Here is a 19,680-nt window from a genome sequence, read left to right as displayed (position 1 = left end):
AGCGCAACTTCCATTGGAAAGTTGATGTAACCTATTTGGCAGTTAGCTCTCTTTTCAGTCTTCTGAGTGAATATGATATTTGCTTGATCACCGTGGAAAATGTTATGGATCTGTACATGTGTTTCTTCCCCAGGCCATTATTGCCAGCAATGGAAAGTTGACACCAAACTTCCAGTATATACAGGAGCTGAGGTTAGCCAACAGGTATGTCATACATAGTTTTGCCATTTCTCAGACATTTCCTCACATATTTTCATGATATGACCACTATTTAAAATGTGATTTCATTATACTTATAATGTAGAATCATACTGAAATACTGATGTAAATATTATTAATTACATTTCTAAATTCAAGATTTGAGGTTCTCACAGCGGTGAGTATGAAGATTTCCGTCTTCTGGGTTGTTGCGCTGTGTAGTCTGGTTGATGTCAACCAGACTACACAGCGCAACAACCCAGAAGACGGAAATCTTCATTTCTAAATTCCTTTTTTTTAGCTTCTGGTATAAGTATGGTGTTAAAGCTTTTGGCATTTGATAGATGTTCATTTATTGTTATACATTATATATAAGCTGTGCATTATTTTCATTCACATGCATTTTATAAACAGAGAATTGTGAAGAAGGTTTTAATTTGTTGCAGGTGTAGCAGACATAAAGTGTCAGGTTCAGATGGGGAGGCACCCGCTAGGAGAGTTATTGTGCTGGGTGCAGGAATGGTGAGTGCTCCACTTGTGGAATATCTTCACAGGGGCAACAACTTGAATATCACTGTTGGTGAGTCACAATTTTCGGTGGTTGTTAGTTACAACCCAGATCTTATTTGGGTATGAAGTCATGCAGCTTGCTTCACACCAGTACAGTAAAACAACTGGTAAGAAGGTGGCCTGCATAAATATGCTAGTGCTCATTCATTTTGTAAAGCTCAGTAAGATTATGGCAAAAATAAATTTCTTTAATTCTATTTTATACTTGTACAAAAACATATTTAGTTTTGAGGTGGAATGAAAGCATTGTTTATAGTCAAAATGAGAGGTTTTAGAAACAATTAATTTCACTCTTTTGCATGTCTTATTATGTAAAACAATTTATGAAGTTATTATACATTTAGAAATATAATGGATTGTGTTACTCAGTGTTATCAGACCCTTTTTCCCACATAACTCTTTTGCTGTCAAAAGAATCTGATGCAGTCACATTTCAAATAATAAAGAAATGAGTTAAAGTTTATGTTTAATTTGATTACTTGACAATGTGCAAATACAGTGCACCTGAGACAGCTTTATATTCATTACTTAGTATGTCATAATCGTATTTGACTGTGAGGGATTGCTGTTGACAGTTTATTTGTGATTCTTCTGTTCTGTCTGTAAATATGACTTTCATATGCCAAATACTAACCTCACTAAATATCAAAAAGGAGTATGTTATACATGTATCAAAGTAGTCAGTAATTTTCCACCTACAATTAAAATTTTAACTCATGATATAAAAGTTTACTTCTTAACTCACTTCTACTACTTTGTAGATGATTTTACCTTTGTTGACAATTCTTATGCTTTATGTACATCTATATGTGAACTAAGTTCTGTACTTGTATTATGACTTGTTTTACATCCTTTTGTGTAGCACAAAGAAGGATCTATGGAATGTAAATAAACTCTAACTCTCCAGTCCACTCCACCATTCACATCATAATTTTCTTATCATTACCAATAACATTGACACTAATTTAAGACTTGGTTATTTTGTAACATTTACATTCGAAGCATGAGATTAAAAGTAAATTTTTTATTAATCTCTTTAGCTCTGATATTTTGCAGCATCGGCACTGAAAGATGAGGCAGATGCTGTTGCTGGCCGCTACCCAGGAGTTGAACCAGTGCTTCTAGATGTGGTGGAACGACCAGACTTGTTGCAGGAATTGGTTGCGACAGGAAACCTTGTTGTGTCACTGCTTCCCAGTACGTTGCATTACCTGGTGGCTGGGGCTTGTATAAATGCTGGTGTGCACCTCGTCACAGCATCATATTGTACTGATGAACTGAAGGAAATGCACGACAGGTATTTAAAAGGATATCTTGTGTAGTATCACGTGGGATTAAGAAGGAATAAGAAAAATAAATAAATAACCATCTAATCAACTAGGTAACTGCCTAAATTAATAATGAGAAGAGAGTAAACTATTTATTTGTAGATACACAGATCCTTGCTACATTCGTATTATGTGTTTTTGTGCAATAAGTGCTTATCTTCGTATTAATAATGCAATAAAATCTCCACTCAGTGAAATGCAGAGGACACAAGTTTTTGGTTGTGTTATATGGGAGTTCTTTATTTTGAAGTTATAACCTACTTAGGTACATTATATTTCTGGGTCAAGGAATTTATTAGTTTATGGAGGTTTCTTATTATAGAGAGTTTTACAATATCCAGTAATATGCCCATATATTTTTATTATATGATATTACCATCAGGATTATTTGTTGTCATGTCCCAGAAGAACACAGCCAACTTCTTTGCCAGTGTGAGAATCTTATATAAGATATATGAAAGTACCACTCATATATTCAGTACCATATTTATACAAACAAATCTGACTTCATATAAAGAGTGAGACAATAATGAATTTATGTATCATTAAAGCTGTTAAATAGAAAGTAATCTGCATATTTATTATGGCTACTAGGTGGAGTATACTTTGAAGTATAATAAACTTAGGAACTTGTTATAATGGACTTATTTTCAGTAACTCAAAATAAAATGTCTAATTTCTAGAGCTGTTGAGAAGGGCATCACCATCTTGAATGAGGTGGGCTTGGACCCAGGCATAGATCACCTGCTGGCAATGGAATGCTTTGCTGAGGTGCATCAGGCTGGAGGCAAGGTTGAGTCCTTTATCTCATACTGTGGAGGTGAGTGCAACATTTTAATTTTAACAGCCTCCGATTTTGCCTTAACACTTTCAAGTCTTCAATAAAATCTTCTTGGGCAATCACCCATCTTCAGGATTCTGATGTGACTGGATCCTCAGAAGTCGCCTTTCAAATCTTGTTTGAGACAGTCTGGCAATCATGAAATTTATTCTGACTCTAGCCTAATGATAAACCAAGTCCAGCAATGTGAACTTAAAAAAAAGTGGTTAGAAGATTGTACCAATAGGCAATATTATTATCATTATTATTATCCCATCTACTTACCACTTTATAGGGTGTTTACTTCTATGTACCTGAGACAAACCTTGCCCCTGAGGTACATAGTGCAGCAGCTATTTCTGAAATACATTTTGTTTTTAATATGTGTTACATGTATTATATAGTTTTATTGTGAGAGATGACTATACAGGGTGATTCAAAAGGTTAGGGCCAAACTGGAGGAGCGTATAGAGGGACTCAGAGAGAACAACTTTCGAATGGGAATCCATGTCCTCCGAAGTTATCTTGAGTCAGCTGAGGCCATTGAAGGTAGGGAAGTCTGATAACATACCGCTGAAATAATTTGGTTTGTAAGATTGCTAATGTAATCCTTGTACATTAATAATAATAAAAAAAGCTAGTAGGAGAATAGCAAAGTACGATTATTTCAGCGGTATGTTATCAGACTTCCCTACCTTCAATGGCCTCGACTGACTCAAGATAACTTCGGAAGACATGGATTCCTATTCGAAAGTTGTTCTCTTTGAGTCCCGCTATACGCTCCTTCAGTTTGGCTCTAACCTTTTGAATCGCCCTGTATATTTTATGACATCTTTCGAATATGGAACTCTTGCTTTCATTATATTATCTTTAACCTTACTGTATCATAATACCAGTATGCAAAATAAGAGTGTGTATGATGCTCCTATGGTCCCATTTCTCTTACTGAATGCTTTGTCATAAGCCTCAGTTGTAGCAACTTTTAGATATATAGAGACACGCACATTATGAAAGGTTATCAGTGTGTGAATTTGTAGAATTGTAATCTTACTCTTGCTTTGTGACATAATTATGAGAGGCAGTATAAATTATGTTGTTGATATGTTACATAGCCTGCATGAAACATGTCACATTAAACTGCAGAAATGATTGGGTTGGTCATTAGCGATTGCATTGCCCAATGAAATGTAATACATCATGTTTCAAGCTCTGTTCTTGAAACATCCAACTTCAGTTCCTTTTCTGGTTTGTACAAAGTCTTGCTTTATAACAGGACTGCCAGCTCCAGAGTGCTCTGACAATGCTCTGCGTTACAAATTCAGCTGGAATCCTCGTGGTGTCCTTCTCAATACACTAAGTACAGCAAAGTATATTCAAGATGGACAAATTGTTGAAATTCCTGGTGGAGGACAAATCATGAAAGAGACACAGTCACTTGACTTCTTACCGGGATTTGCTCTGGAAGGCTTCCCAAACAGGGATTCCACCAAGTATGCCAAACTATATGGCATTGCAAATGAGTCCCACACTGTTTTGCGTGGAACTCTACGTTTTAAAGGTATGTACGAGGGTCGCTCATTAAGTAATGCCCCACATTTTTTTCCTCAGAACATATTTATTCAAGATGGCTCAAATTTAGTGACAATATAAATCAATGTTTCCTTTACACATACTATTTTTCCACATAGTCCCCATCAACTTGTACGGTTTTACGCCAGCGTGGAACAAGTGCATGCATGCCTTGCCGGTACCAGCTCTTGTCCTGTGCACGTAGCCATGTCCTCACTGCTTGAATAACGCTCTCGTCATCTTCAAACCTTGTTCCGCGGATAGCATCTTTAAGTGGCCCAAAGAGATGGAGTCGGAGGGTGGATGGGGCAGCACCGTTCAACCAAATTTGGTGATTTCTTCCCGGGTTCTCGGACTTGTGTAAGGGCGTGCATTGTCATGCAGGAGCAAAATTTCTGCTGGAAGCTTGTGAGGCCGAACTCGTCGGAAACGCTTCTTGAGGGTTTCCAGGGTCATAATGTATGCGTCTGAATTGATGGTCGCACCTCTTGGCATCACATCCACAAGAATGACCCCATCACTGTCCCAAAAGACAGTCATCATGACTTTTCCGGCGGAGGGAGTTGTCTTGAATTTCTTCTTTCTCTGTGATTGAGGATGATGCCACTCCATCGACTGCCTTTTTGTCTCCGGCTCAAAGTGGTGTATCCAGGTTTCGTCACCTGTAATGATCCGGGACAGAAAGATCTCTCCCTCAGCATCAAAACGCTCCAACAATTCAGAAGAAATCGTTTTCCTTTGAATCCTGTGGTCTGCTGTGAGACTTCGTGGAACCCATCTTGCGCACACCTTCGAATATGCAAGAGCCCGGATAATTGAAATTACACTTCCATTACTGACTGAAAGCTGTTGGGCCAATTGTCGAGTTGTGATGCGCCGATCCTCACGAATAATGGCATCCGCGCGGTTCAACATGTCTGGAGTGGTGGCTGTGACAGGACGCCCAGAGCGCGGCAGATCACGGAGCTCGGTTTCTTCACTTCCTGAAGCTTTAACTCTCTTAGCCCAGCGACCAACGGTGCTCCTATCGACTGCACAGCTTCCATACACAGCACACAAACGTTTATGAATGTTCACCACCGTTTCTTTTTCAGCAACAAAGAATTCAATTACAGCTCGTTGCTTGTAACGAGAGTCGTTCACAGACGCCATTTTAACAGTTCACTACAGCTCCGCTATCGGTTGGAATCATTTGAAACTCCGTACACGAACGCGGGAAACATCAAATCTCAAGCATGTAAAAGTACACTTTTCTATCTTCATTATTGGCTGAGAAAAAAAAATGTGGGGCATTACTTAATGAGCGACCCTCGTATAAAGATGTGGTTGTGGATGTTAAGTTCAGAATGAATTATGAACTGTGGTTAAAGTATAGGCTGAACTCCTTTAAGGATCATACAGAAGGAACTGTTACGTTATCCTACTGATATTGTTTCTAATGTTAATTATGGTAAGGAAGGAAAGAGAATCATAAGATTAGGCATCAAGAACACCTATTATGAATGGGCATTTTTGCATTATGAATTAATTTGGAAATACTTGTTATATTTAAAAACAATAAACAGTCAACTTAATGTTGTAGCATAATACGTAATATTATTAGCATGTGGGCATTGTTCATTCAATAAAATACTGAAGGGCTGGGGTAGCCATCATGCTGTGAAACTTTTCCAGTTGGTAACAGACCAACTCATACTAAATAGTTCAGTGGCAGGTTTCATTTGCAGAAGTTAAATTCTGTGGAACTTTGGAGATCATCATCATCTGTGGCTCTGCAACCCAGTGTGGGTCTTGGCTTCCTCTTTTGGAAGTCACTTAATCTATTTTGACATTGTGATAGGACTCTTTGGACAAGTGATTAGCCCATCACAATGCCTCTGCCTGTACACAGGACAGCACAACACAGAAAGAAACAGACAAACATCCATGCCCTGAGTGAGATTCAAACCCACGATTCCAGTGTCCAAGTACACAAGGCCTGTGCCTCAGACCGCACAGCCACTGTAACCAGCACAGTCATTAGTATAGTTACCGATAATATTGTTTTGAGTTGGTGAGGATTATTAATGGGGATGTGTCCTGTTGTAAACCCTTTATAGTCACATTTCAGTTATTTGTATCTTGATATGCTGTTTCTTCAGGGTTATGGCATAATTTTTCCTGCTGGTCTCTGTTGGCATATATTAGATCAGTGGTATTCAGACTTGGGTTTGCATACCCCTGGGGGTACGTGAAATTTAAAAAATATATATATATATATATATATTATTTTATGATAAACACTGAATAATCAGTAATGTAATTTATTTAATTTATTTTAGGTGTAGATTATATACTATGTATAACTTGAATTATACACCAACAACTTTGGGGGTACAAAGTTGAAGAGAAATTATATCTCGGGGTACGCGAACAAAAAAGGTTGAATACCACTGTATTAGATAAATACAACAGAAGATCCTTTCATTTTTGGTTTCTTTTTAACATTTTTTTCAAAAGTCTTCATTGACAATCAGCATTTATTTTTCCTAAAAAAACATTATGATATCCAGTTAAAATGGTTGTATTTATATATCTGGCTAGTTAATTGTATTGTGTGGCATGTGGCAGAATGTGTGGATGTAATCTTGGTTTACAAACTGGTAAACTGTGAGAACACCATACCAGGTTGCAAATTGTCATGATGTTATTATCAGAAGGCAAATTTCTTTTAAGCTTGCTGAAGATGGCCTTGGGCAGTTTAGAAAGAAACCCGACTTTAATAAAAGAGTTCCAGCATTCACTAAAAAGCTGGGTATTATGACCAACCCGGCTTTAATAAAAGAGTTCCAGCATTCACTAAAAAGCTGGGTATTATGACCAGCCAGTAACATAGGAAGACTTATATCTAATAAGTAATGAATAAACCCAGCATGGTGATGGACATATAGACAGGATTGACTGTGTGGTGTTCTGGGCTTTGAGGATGTGTAGTTTTGTAGGTGGAATGTATCACCTCCAATTTCAAGGTTGTAACCATTAAAAGACATGGCATCACAACCCAGAAGACCACAATTAACATCTTCATCAAAGTAAACCTCAAATACCATCATATATTTGGAATACAAACTGTATTCTTATTAATATGAGCTTTTTGTTTTCAGGGTTTGCAGACACAATCCAGGGTCTGCAGCTTCTTGGATTATTGGATCTAAATCCCCACACTGCTCTACACCCCAAGGGACCAGACATAACATGGGTAAGCTATGCAGAGAATGTCCAGTTTAATAGAGATTATGTGACAGGCAGAGTGCTGAACTGGCTGATATGCATCAGCTGGTTACTCTTCGCAAGTTCACTCCCATATCCAAGGATAGTTGTTTTCTGGTGCTTTGTCCAGACTACCATATCCAACCTTATTCAGACAGAAACATGGTGTGAAGAAACAAAAAAAAAATCTTTCAGAGTACATTGAGTACACTGTTTTATCTTACAGCCAGGTGGTACATGCAGCTACCTTTAGTGATTTCTTGAATGATCTATCAGTCAGTCAGTTACCATTAATTTATTTACAGTGTAATACTGCTAAGTGGCTGGGCTGCATGATAAGCTAGCAGCAGAGTACCTGAAGGTGAACATATTAACATTAACCAGAATTAGTGATTAATTGAAATTATGGAAATTGTGTATATTTGACTTTATTAAAATTGCTCAAACATGTTCATGTTAGGTTACAGCAAAGTAAATTTAGAAACAGCAAAAAATAACTTTGGGTCCTACTTTAAATGACATGCTACATGGCCTGAGAGAAAGACACTTCTCATTCAACAGAAACTGAATGCTTTGATCCATATGTAACATTGGACATGCAGCTGTTGTCCAGATTATGAGGTGGTAACTTTGAAACCCCTCCCTATTCACTATTCGTAATCATTTTCACATTTAATTCGATGCTATATATACCCACTGCAGTTTAAACCCGACTGATAACACTCTCTATGCTGAATACATTATTAACATTTTCTCTTATCTGTATATTTTTATGCCAGCTTCTGTTTGAAAACTAAAATCAAAATGTTTCATTTGGCTTGAAGTTTCCTTTAACTGATAGTGTTACACACAAATGATAGTCAGCGCAGAAGAGTTTGGTTTCAGGGCAAATAATGTAATAACTAATGACTCATGAAGACTGACAACCTCATTACAGCGCCAGCTGGTGTGTACACTACTAGGAGTGGTAGACTCCTCCATCTTCTACGAGAACCTCAAGACGCAGATGGCACAGTGTGTAGGTGCTGCACGAGTCAGTGCCATTGAGAGTCTGGGACTTCTAGAGGAAGACCTTGTTGTGAAACTTGGCACTCCTCTTGACAGCCTCAGCCATTTCCTGTCTAGAAAACTATCTATTGGTATGTCAACAGGTTATATTTACCAATATATGAAACTTGGTGAATTTTGCATTACTTGACATGTTTAATGTCATTAGACCCCATTAAATTACATCTTCCGAACCAAACACATGTTATTGTGGTGGCTGGTGACAGGTTGAAACAGTGGGTTGTATTGTGGTCAACCAGCTTTGTATATATATTTTCCAGAAAATGGGGAACGTGACCTGGTAGTGTTGAGGCATGAAGTGGCAATACTGTGGCCAGATGGAAAGCGAGAACTTCGTGGTATCAATTTGGTAGAGTATGGTGAAATTGATGGGCATTCTGCCATGGCAAAGGCAGTTGGGTTCCCTGCAGCAATTGCATCCAAGATGATACTAGATGGTGAGTGACTCAGACATTTCATAAAGAGTTGATCTTTGTTGAACCAGAGGGCTTATGTTCTTCAGCAAAACCATGGCATCCAGTGAAGGCATGAACTAGTGGGAAGAATATAAAGTTTGGGAAACTTGTAAAAGAATATTCCTATATATTTTCATAATGAAAGCACTTTATTTTATGTAATTAACATAGAACTATATTACAAATAATAATATATTTGTAAAATATTATTTAGAACTCTACAGAGGTGCTGGTCAGAATGCAGTTGTGGCAGAAGCAGGTGTCAGATTAACCTTTATTGTTTATGCACATTTTTCTTACATATGGTCCAGCTAGCTTTGTATTGCAGTAGCATACAGCTAAATAGTTAAATCCTGTAATTAAAGTCTGACCAGTTCATGGGTCTAGATCCCCTTTTTCTGTATATGGTAACAGTTCAAGAAAGGTGCTAGATACATAAGCCAGTTAGGGACTACTGTACTGGACAGTCTTGAGTAAATTGTTTTGCAAGTTAACCTTTTTGATAATTTTAACAATTAGAAATATGAGAAATCTGAAAAGGTTTGATTTGAGCTTCAGTGTAAATTTTCAGGGCTAAATTTAATTCTTACCTATTGATTAATTTTCTAGATGAAATACATAGATGGAAGGAGGGATGTACATGGTTTACCCATTATACATTAATTTAGTGTTCTTCATATAAAGAACACATAAGAACCACCATTAGATGATAACTCATTCTGACTTGCAGACTGGTTAGGTAACAGTTTCTTCTTTTAGTAACAATGAAAATGTACTGCTTTGCCAAGCACTAAGTAGTTACAAATTTAGAACAGGAAACAGTAATGAAAATGGCTGTTTTCTGGGGTGTAGTGCCACGTAGTCTGATAGTTTACTGATGTTTCAGAGATACTTACTGCATCCATCATTAGGTTCAGCATTTTGTGATAAAAGTAATTTTTGAGTCTTTGTTTTATTTCACAGGTGAGATACAAGAGAAAGGATGTATTCTACCATTCACGCCTGATATTTACAGACCAATTTTGTCCCGACTGCGATCAGAGGGACTCAGAGCAACAGAACAGTCACGTTGGTTTTGAATTACACAAAAACACTTCATTATCCCCCTGCCCCTCACTTGGTAACTATTTAAAACTAGTAATAAATCAGAGATTCACAAGACAGTATTTGGAAACATGCAATATTTATGTAATAATGAAGAATACTGGCAAGCAGTAAGCATGATGTGATAGCAAACTTTAATGGAAAACTGATGCAGCTTTTGAAATTTCACATAAAAATTAATCAACTTCTCTCTCAGTTTTCAGTATATCAGCTGTTTGGGTGTGAATGCTAGTTTTCTTTATATATCTGACTGTACCTTGCTAAATTGGAGAGAAGTAAAATACTGAATTTTTGTTGTTCTTGTTTCATAATGAACTTTTGTTTTTCTAAATTTTTGCCTATTTTAGTAGTACAATCTTCATAGCGATGAAAGTAAGTAGCATTTATAAAAGGTTATGAACAGTAGAGTCACATTATAAATAGTACACAGCTGTCGGCTTTGGTTGGTCACAGGCAGCCCCTATTCAAGTGGCCTATTTTGGGGATTTTTTTTTTTTTGGTGTCTTGTTAAAGCTCATCCATAAAGTTTATCCATTATGTGAATGGCATTTCTGAAAAGTTCAAATGTATAGGGAACAGCTACAACATTAGGACAATATTCAAAACAAAACACACTCTTACAAGTTTACTTATGAGAACAAGACTGGAAGGAAGTCTGAAACAGATGAACCATTGTGTCTACAGCATTCCCTGTGAGTGTAAGAGAAGCTACGTTGGGGAAACACATAGACTGCTAGCCACGTGTCTCTGTGAGCATAAACACGATCTGAAATTGGGTCTTCTAGAAAAATAAAAAGTGGCCCAACATGCCCATCAGCAGGGTCATAGGGTAAGATGCAATGAAGCTAAGATTTTGGAAGTTGAGAATAACAGATACAGGAAATACAAAGAAACAGCCCATGTGGTGTGTCTCACAAATCCCATCAGCCAGTCTAGTTTGGAAATTTCTCCAATTTGGATCCCCCTCATCAGCAAGATTATCAACTCTCAAGGAAGGTCAGTTTTGAATGTGACAGACTCTTCTGAGAACTTCTATGGCTCTGTTTCACGGCTGTATTCTTGGTCCACTGATGGTGCTAGCAGTAGACAGATATGAAAGAGAAGATAATATTTTGTATTTTTCCTGCATGGGGGTTCTGGTTTTGGATTTGGTTTGATGTATTTTAATTTCCATTTCCACATTACCCTTAGTCTTGACATTCATATGCCTTCTTATCATTTCTATTGTTAATCTTATCATAATCTCCTGTTGACAACTTGATCCCAGGTGCTTATTATACATTTGTAGTTCTGATCTACATTGTCCAGTGACTGAGATTAGCTCACTGTAACAAACCCCACAGAGTAGACGCCCTCCCCCTTCACCACACCTGAAGATGAGGACAAATCCAGTCCTGGAAATGCTGTGTAATTTTATAACATCAGATAATGGGCGAAGTCCAAAAAAACCAAACAATTCAGACTGTATTACTCCATAGTCATAACCCTTTGGAATATATCATTTTGTTACAGAAAAAATTCATTTCAAGAATAGAACTTGGATAAAAGTGTGGACATCAGTAATGCTTGGGAAAGTATTAGAATGTCAAAATGTTGTATCACACTCAGTATTATGTGTTAAAAAGGAATAAATCATGGACTGATGAGAAGTGTTCTGAATTAGCATGTCATATTTCCATAATGTCCATAAAAATATTCTCATACCATTCAATCCTGCATATCCCAAGTGATCTGTCTGCTTGATGTTTTGTAATATAGTTATATTTTTGTTTCCTCTGTTCATGATACACGTGTATACCTATCTCATCCTTCTGTATTTAACTGCCATAACATTATTACCACTTTATTCTCAGACACTTTAAATGGTTTTTTTTATCTTTTCTAAGGATGATACATCAGATTTCACCTGTATGAAAAAATATGTAAAATTATAATTCTGAACTAATGGTAGCATAAATTTCCCAAATTCTATTTTGATTTTACTTCATCATGAATTCCATGCAGTAAAGTGAGATCAGATGTGCGATATTTAAATGAAAAGTCAGGACACCAATTTTTCTTATTGTTTTTTAATGAGTAGTTCACAGTGGGCCGAGTTACTCTGCTATGCAGGATCATAAATAAAATGGTGGAATTCTGTAGTTTCCTGGCCTTTACAACCCAGATTGGTTTTGACTAAAGAGACAGTATTACAGATTATCATTGGATGGTGGCAGGCCCATCTTTGTCCATATCTTCCAATCAAAATATGTATTTATCTTGTATGCCATATGCCCTGCCTATCTCATTCATCCTCCTTTATTTCATTACCCTAATAATATTTGAAGAGTACAGATTATGGAGCTCATTATGCAGTTTTGTCTATCCTCCTGTCACTTCACCCCTCTTACAGCCTAATATTCTCTTCAGTATACATCTGATGATGGTGCTACAACCCAGAAGACAGCCATTTTCTGACTTCATCTGGCTCACAATAGGGATCAATGATGGTGGGCGATTTCTTCAGTAGCTGAGTGACTATAAGTTTCTTAGCAAATGAGCAGGGATAATATAGTTCTTCAAGATATATACAAGCTGTTGTAGTAGCAAAGATGGCTTCTTAAAGTAAGTGAACAGAACAGGAATCAATGTACACTTAAAATTTTTATACTGGAAAATGACAATCAGTGCAGGAGATTACAATAATGTTACTTGTCACTACCGTCAACTTGCAGACAATGCTTTGTCAAAATGAAACGTAATGTCTCTTTCATTAAAATTATGATTGAGCAACTGATCATTTTATTAGAGTATAAAACAGGCATATAACAACATTTACATCAATTTAAATATAAGTGCAAATTTTGTTTGAAGTTCAAGGTGAGAAAACATGCGTAAATTGTGTTGTTTCTTTAACAGTACACAATACTTTATAACTGTGTGGGGGGGAGAAGAAAAAAACATTTCAATAAAAATATGTACAAATTTTGGTATGAGTTCAAGTAGATGAAACATATAAACTGCTGTTTCAAATGGATGATTTAAATTTTCTATGTCCACATTTTGCTCTAAATGAAAATATACAGTAATTGTTCTGATATCTGCTCTTGAACATTCTGTCCAAGCACTTGGCTGCTCTTGTACTCAGATAACTGGGTTCTAGAAGAATAAGAAAGTAGTCACGGTCTATTAAAAATTGACAAACAGGTTTCTTTCAAATGTCTGCCATCAAATGTTTAAAACACCTGTTTTCTAATTTGGTTTGAAGATTTGTTTTCAGACAATTCTCTCCTGTCTATTTTTAGTTATTTCGGTACTACAGTGACTCAGATCCTCATTTCCTGTCTTCTTGCAAGTGCTCTTTCTATTCTCAACTACTGATTATTCAACCATGGGCAATCCAATTTGTGTGACATCAGTACATCATTTTTATATTTGTTGTGAACTAGGCCTAGAGTTAATAGTATCAAAGATGAGAATGGTTATCTGTTTGCAGATCCCCACAGTGTTTTCAATAGGTGGAAAAATTTCTTTAACCAGGTTTCAGATGTTCATGATATTATGCAGACAAATATATACATACGACTTAGCCATTCATGCCAGAACCTACCCTTGTCAAAGTGGAAAAATTATAAATCTCTAGGTACTGATCAGATTCCAAATGAATTGATCAGCACAGGAGGTGAAACGTTACATTCTGAGATACACAAACTTCTTCATTCTATATGGAACAAGGAGGAAATGCCACAGCAGTAGGAGTCTATTATTGTACCTGTTCAAAAGAAGGGTGATAAGACAGTGTAATAATTGTCAAAGAATCTCCCTCTTATCATCTGCCTACAAAGTCTTATCCAACATTCTTCTGGCAAGGCCAACTCCATGCCAGTGAAATTATTGGGGATCATCAGTGTGGGTTGTGTCATCACTGATCAAATTTTATACATTTGCCCGATACTAGAGACAAAGTTGGAGTACAATGGGACAGTACATCACTGACTTAGTTCAAAGATAAGCTCTTTACAATATTTTGCTTGAATTTGGTATACCTAAGAAGCTTACTACTTTTCATCCAAAAGATTAGTGACATGTGCATCAGTAAGTCTGTAAGTTACATCAGGTACAAAAAAATTCTTCAGTGTCTTGACAACAACAAATGGAGAAAGCTGGTAAGGTTTGAGCTGAGATATCCTTATGAATGGTCTCTTTTCAAATGCATAATTTTGTAACAGACTATTATCTGGGGTTGACAGGAAGTGAGGATCATGGTGTGAATGAGTATTTTGTACTGAAGAGCTTCTGTACTTCCCATCGGTCTTGGTAATTTTGATTCTGAAACTATGAAGTTTATTCAGTATTTCAGTATCTCTGCCTTCAGTTGATACTTGTTGCTGTGCTTCATCCTTCTCAACTCCTGCTGACTTATTACAATGCTGTTGCTTTCCAATAGACCTATTGTTTGTTTCAAGCTCCTGAGATATTACAGTTTTAGCTACACCTAGCTGTTTTTTATCATTTGGATTCTTCAAAGTACTTTGAAGGTTCTCCTGAGTTGGAATCATCCCTGTGCTTGGAAGTGCTGCTTTTATTGAAGCCAGGAGGCTTCGTAAATTTTCTTCCAACAAGTATCCAAGTTTAGCTTCTTTTCTCCTCCGTTTGGATGTAGGAAATTTATTTCGTGGGCCATTCTTCCTTTGTTTTGTTCCACTAGAACACTCTTCTGAAACTCTCTTCCTTTGTTCTATGGGTTTACTAACAAGAGTAATGTGTCTTGAAGAAATTCTCTGATAATCATTTGGTGCAAAGTTTGGAGCTCTGTGAGTACAATTTGTTGAGGCCATAACTTGTGTAAAATTTGCTTGGGGTGGTGGCAGTGAAGTTAGTGGTTGGTTATTAATGTCTGTGTTTAGCGGAATCTGATTTGTGTCTAACATGGCAACTTGAACACCCTGACCTGTACTACATGTCACATTGCTTTGAGCTTGTAGTGATGAAGGACCAGAAGTCTGGTAAGGTATTGTACAGTTACCTCCAAACTGTGGGATGCTGCAATCAGGTGTTTCATAAGTCAGTACTATTCTTGATGCTGGATACTCAGGAACTTGTGACACGTTTCCAACAGTATCATCATTTTCAAGAAATATCCCAAATTTTGAACCAACAGTTCTAATTACATCAGTAACCTTTGAAGGACTTAACAACATTTCATTCATGGAGATATTGTCTGTTATAGTAGGAGATGGTTTATCTTGTAACACAGACACTGTTGTCATGATTTTGCTAGGAGGATTAGATGCTGGAAGGGTTGACAATGAATAATTCTCTCCTGATGTATAAGTTGATTCTACTATGCTTGAAGGAGTTCCATGTTTGTGGACTGTGGGTGTTCTGTGTGGAATCTGTTGTTCAGGAGGTCCTCTCATCTCAATGGCAGTGTGTTCTTTCCCATCACATGAATTATCTAGTCCTAACATTATGAATTCACTACTTTTGTTAACACTAGCAACTGGACCTACACTTTTGGGCATATAACTTTGAACATCTTTCACTAGTTCTGTTAATACTGCCAATGGAACTGGAGGTAAACCACTCTTATGTTGTGAAATGTTGAACATGGCTCCAATATTAGATGTATTTATGCCTATTTCAGGCAGTGAAGCTGTCATCACTTTTGAGGCACATTTGTCCATATTCTCAACACTGTCTGGTGCAATGTAAGAGGGCTGATTAGACTTCTGCACATCAGGTATCACACCATCGGTAAATTCTTCAGAAGGCTGAATATTACTGCTGGACAATGGAAATGCAGATTTGTGGGAACTTCCTGTATTAGGAATGGACTTAGGAAATGAATTTATCGTAGAACTGTTAACTTTAATAATAGGAAATTTTGTGTTTTCTACTAGTGTTGTGCCACATACAATATCTTTATCGTTTGATGTTTTATATGAGTCGGTATGATTTTTGGCCAGCATTTGAAATAATAGTTTATGTTTGTTTAATGTAGTATTATTTTCAGAAATGCAGACTGACTTATTTCCAATGTCATGTATTATAGCTTGCCCGCAATTTAAGTTTTTTTTTTCACCCTTAGAGTTGTAGATTTGTTTACCATTCTCAGTATTATTGAAGGGTTTACTCACAGTATTCACATTATTTGAATATTTGTCATAAGTAACCACTGCACAATCACGTATTCCATCCAGTGTATTGGAAATTGTACTGTCTGATTTGTCATCTTCTGTTTCAGAATATTTAAGACTACTCTTAACCAAAGGAACAGGTGAGTGAATTTTGCTAATATTTTTTGATGCATGACCAAGTATGGGGAGCACAGTAGCAGAATATAAGGGTTCTTGTACTGAATCAGTCTGGTATTTTTCCTGCACATTCTTGGAAGTGTGTGTCCCTGTACTGGAATCAGAACAGTCTATTGTAGCAGGTGTATTTCCAGAGGATGATCTATCTTCTGGTTTTTGGTGAAGAAGATTACTGCCCTTACTTGATACTGAGCAATCTGAACTTTCAGATAGATTACTTTGATTTTCCCTCGCATGAGTTTTGTCTTGTAATGGTGTATGTATTAGTGAAATCTGGAATACAGAAGTAATGCTTTTATAAATTTTTGCAACAGATTCAAAATGGTTTGGTGAGGAATTTTGGAATATAATTCAGATGACAACGATAATAAAAGAAAATATTTTCAACACATTTAAATTATAGGCTGCTTCTACAGCAAGACTTCAAAATACTAGTCAGTACTAGTAATTGGTTGGAACATACTTTGGAATACTAGAAAAGGGTCTTTTATAAACTCACACGGTATTTCTGGAACAGATCTCTAAGAATGTTATCAGAGAACCGCCAGACTTTTATGAAGTGATCTACTCTGTTGACTAGATCAGTACATGTCTTGCATACCACTGGGGGCAATCCATCTTCCAGTTCAATCTGTGCCAATACAAAAGGTTATTTGTTCAAAAGATTTTTGATTACAGCTGATAATGAATCTCTCTGCAGTCACACCTCCCTGGCCTGACTCTCCAATATCAATTTATAAACCATCAATATCCTAACCCTACTCACTTCAAGATGGAGGCAGCTTATTTCTCTGAAATGATAGTATACAATTACAACACTACATGACACAACAACCCAGAAAAATCATAACTAAACTCATGAAAACCTCAGATTCTTCTGTTGTAATTAAGTATGGCATCCTTACATTACCTTAATTCCAGTGAAACTTGTGATTTTCGCTGCCATTGTTCTTCCATCGATCCCTTCAAATAAGGAATTCATACACTCACCATTCCAATTTGTAATGCAACACAGTCTACACGTTTTACTGAAGTATGTTTGAAACTCCATTGCTATAAACAAACATCCCACAAATAGAAATTTTTACAATTCTGCGATTTTTTGCTTTAGCACAATTAATACTAAAGTTCCAAATTAATGTTTAAATGGGGTAAACATCTTTGTACGGAGTACGCGACGCAATAAATTTACGCCATCCTCAGTACGCATGGCGCGCGATCATGTTCAAAATAGCATTTCTCTGCTATCTGTTGACCAATATTTAAACTATTTACTCAGGTAAACAGCTAAAATGGGGTCCGCGGTGACCGCGCGGTCTGAGGCGTGGGCCTTGTGGCGCTTGGTCCCTGGGACTGTGGGTTCGAATCCCACTCAAGCCATAGATGTGTGTCGGCGTTTTTCTGTGTTGTTCTGTCCTGTGTACGGGTAGAGGCCTTGCGACGGGCCGATTCCTCGTCCAAGGAGTCCTACCGAATGTCTATAGATCAAGCCAACTCAGGCACTTGAAGAACGGGTCGTTCCCAGTATCTCCCAGTAAACAGCTAAAATCTCAGGCTATGAGGGTGAATGACTTTTGTTTTATAGCTGTAAATTTAAGGCGGGAAAAGAGGGACAGATTTGGAAGGGCAGTCATTCTCACAAACAAGGAATACCTTCCATAAATCCTCCCCCTCTACGTCTCACAGAAAGACAAGCTACAAAAAAATTGTCGTGTGTGCATTTGTCTGGTCGCCGTTCTCAATACTGCAGAATACACAAATGTGAAACATAACCTCTACTTTCACACCCAAGGAAATAACTGAATGTAAAAGTCTCAGAATACAGCTAAAAGATTGTTAATATCTGCACACTAAATGTGAGAATAAACTGTCGCTGCTGGTAGATTGAATTAATGCTGAAGATAAAAATAAAAAAATTCAACCTTCCTTAACAATGTAAAATGATTCTACATGCAAACACTAAAAACAAAACACACTTTTGCCCGTTGGTATCTTCTGGATCTTTAATGACGTGTTGACTTGTGTCTCCATCTTCAGCCCTGAAGATGGAGGCTGTATGTTCCTCCGAAACGTTGGCACCACCTACAAGTTCGCACTGTGTGCTACAACCCAGACCACCGTACAAACCTCAAATTTCCCAACACACAAGTTTTCTAAAATAGTTGGAGTTACCATCATAAAAACTATCAGAGACGACAATATTAGGTCACACTTCATGTCCGAGCTGTTTAGCCCCGATTGTCGAAGAAAGGTGAAGGAGAAGGTGCAATACCAGAAGTGAGAGTGACAATCAGGAATTCACTTTTTGTCTGGTAATTGCAACTATTATCCAACATGAAAATATTTAACACCAGCAACCTTCGAGATGAGAAGCCAGAGAATAACAGTTTGTGCTCTATAATATGGACAGAATCTGCCTGTAGTGGGTTATCTTCCCGTTCGATAACTCCTGACAAATACTACAGAAAATCAGAAACCAGAGCAAAAGAGAACTTGTTTAATACTTACAATCTGAATAGTATACAGATTTCCTTCTCTGTGCCACTGCCCACATCACAGTTTCCACTCGAATGAAAGTTATCGAAAAACCTCTGAAACATTGGTAAACTTCTACCAGACTACACGGCGCCAAAGACATCCATCTTAGATAACCTATGGTTTGGATTTGCAGTTACGGTTAGTTACAGCAAGCGCAGACAATTCGCTGGCGTACCACTAACCAAATGTGTTATTGGAAAACTTATTTATGTTAATATTATCTTTTGATTTTCTTGCTTAGTTCGCGTAACACTCAACATTGGCTCTCGTACCATCAGTGGTACGCGTACCTCAGGTTGAGAAACGCTGCTCTAGATGACAGAAATATACACCACATATCTCTTGTCTGCCGTTCTCCTGTAACACTGCCCGTTCAATGAGACATATGGACCACAAACAGTATATTCATAGGTAGATCAGAATTTTGTATAATGTCTGAATAGAAAGTACCATAAGAGGCTAAAGACCTATGTGATCTAGATGGC

At 37.2% G+C, this 19,680-nt stretch overlaps 2 protein-coding genes and 1 long non-coding RNA gene across 6 annotated transcripts in view; 1 reads left to right on the top strand and 2 right to left on the bottom strand.

The window, feature by feature from the left end:
• The window catches only part of LKRSDH (lysine ketoglutarate reductase/saccharopine dehydrogenase), a 20,523-nt gene extending 8,513 nt beyond the window's left edge, over positions 1-12,010 (top strand). For both annotated transcript variants that reach the window (XM_087355622.1, XM_087355623.1), the window contains exons 10-18: positions 134-204; positions 645-778; positions 1,825-2,065; positions 2,780-2,916; positions 4,190-4,474; positions 7,629-7,723; positions 8,672-8,873; positions 9,063-9,239; positions 10,221-12,010. In XM_087355622.1, coding sequence (XP_087211748.1) covers positions 134-204; positions 645-778; positions 1,825-2,065; positions 2,780-2,916; positions 4,190-4,474; positions 7,629-7,723; positions 8,672-8,873; positions 9,063-9,239; positions 10,221-10,336 — 1,458 coding nt within the window. In that variant the 3' untranslated portion in view covers positions 10,337-12,010. The remainder of the gene's footprint in view (positions 1-133; positions 205-644; positions 779-1,824; positions 2,066-2,779; positions 2,917-4,189; positions 4,475-7,628; positions 7,724-8,671; positions 8,874-9,062; positions 9,240-10,220) is intronic.
• LOC110831373 (uncharacterized) lies at positions 936-19,680 on the bottom strand. The gene is made up of 2 exons (XR_002543564.2): positions 19,166-19,680; positions 936-2,045 (listed from the first exon to the last, which is right to left on the bottom strand). It is a non-coding gene; the product is annotated as an uncharacterized LOC110831373 (long non-coding RNA).
• LOC110831370 (uncharacterized) lies at positions 10,838-18,039 on the bottom strand. 3 transcript variants are annotated; one of them, XM_022067289.2, is made up of 3 exons: positions 17,568-18,039; positions 17,157-17,288; positions 10,838-16,930 (listed from the first exon to the last, which is right to left on the bottom strand). In XM_022067289.2, the coding sequence occupies exons 1-3, from the start codon at positions 17,706-17,708 to the stop codon at positions 14,399-14,401; spliced, it is 2,805 nt and encodes a 934-aa protein (XP_021922981.1). In that variant the 5' UTR covers positions 17,709-18,039; the 3' UTR covers positions 10,838-14,398. The 3 variants fall into 3 exon arrangements, with proteins under 3 accessions (XP_021922981.1, XP_021922982.1, XP_087211750.1); XM_022067290.2 differs by having other exon boundaries at positions 17,648-18,039; XM_087355624.1 differs by lacking the exon at positions 17,157-17,288 and having other exon boundaries at positions 17,568-17,631.

This window comes from Zootermopsis nevadensis, unplaced genomic scaffold (assembly GCF_977971745.1).
Source record: "Zootermopsis nevadensis isolate Lab colony 2312 unplaced genomic scaffold, Znev_1.0 Znev_ptg000025l, whole genome shotgun sequence".
In the NCBI taxonomy this organism is placed as follows: domain Eukaryota; kingdom Metazoa; phylum Arthropoda; class Insecta; order Blattodea; family Termopsidae; genus Zootermopsis; species Zootermopsis nevadensis.
This window is presented reverse-complemented; position numbering and strand designations above follow the sequence as displayed.

Excerpts from the sequence above, each read along its gene's own strand:
- LOC110831370 (XM_022067289.2), bottom strand. The coding sequence starts at position 17,708 with ATGGAGTTTCAAACATACTTCAGTAAAACGTGTAGACTGTGTTGCATT. Across the intron at positions 17,289-17,567 it reads CAAGTTTCACTGGAATTAAG|ATTGAACTGGAAGATGGATT; the intron begins GTAATGTAAGGA and ends GTATTGGCACAG. Across the intron at positions 16,931-17,156 it reads ATCTGTTCCAGAAATACCGT|ATTTCACTAATACATACACC; the intron begins GTGAGTTTATAA and ends TCTGTATTCCAG.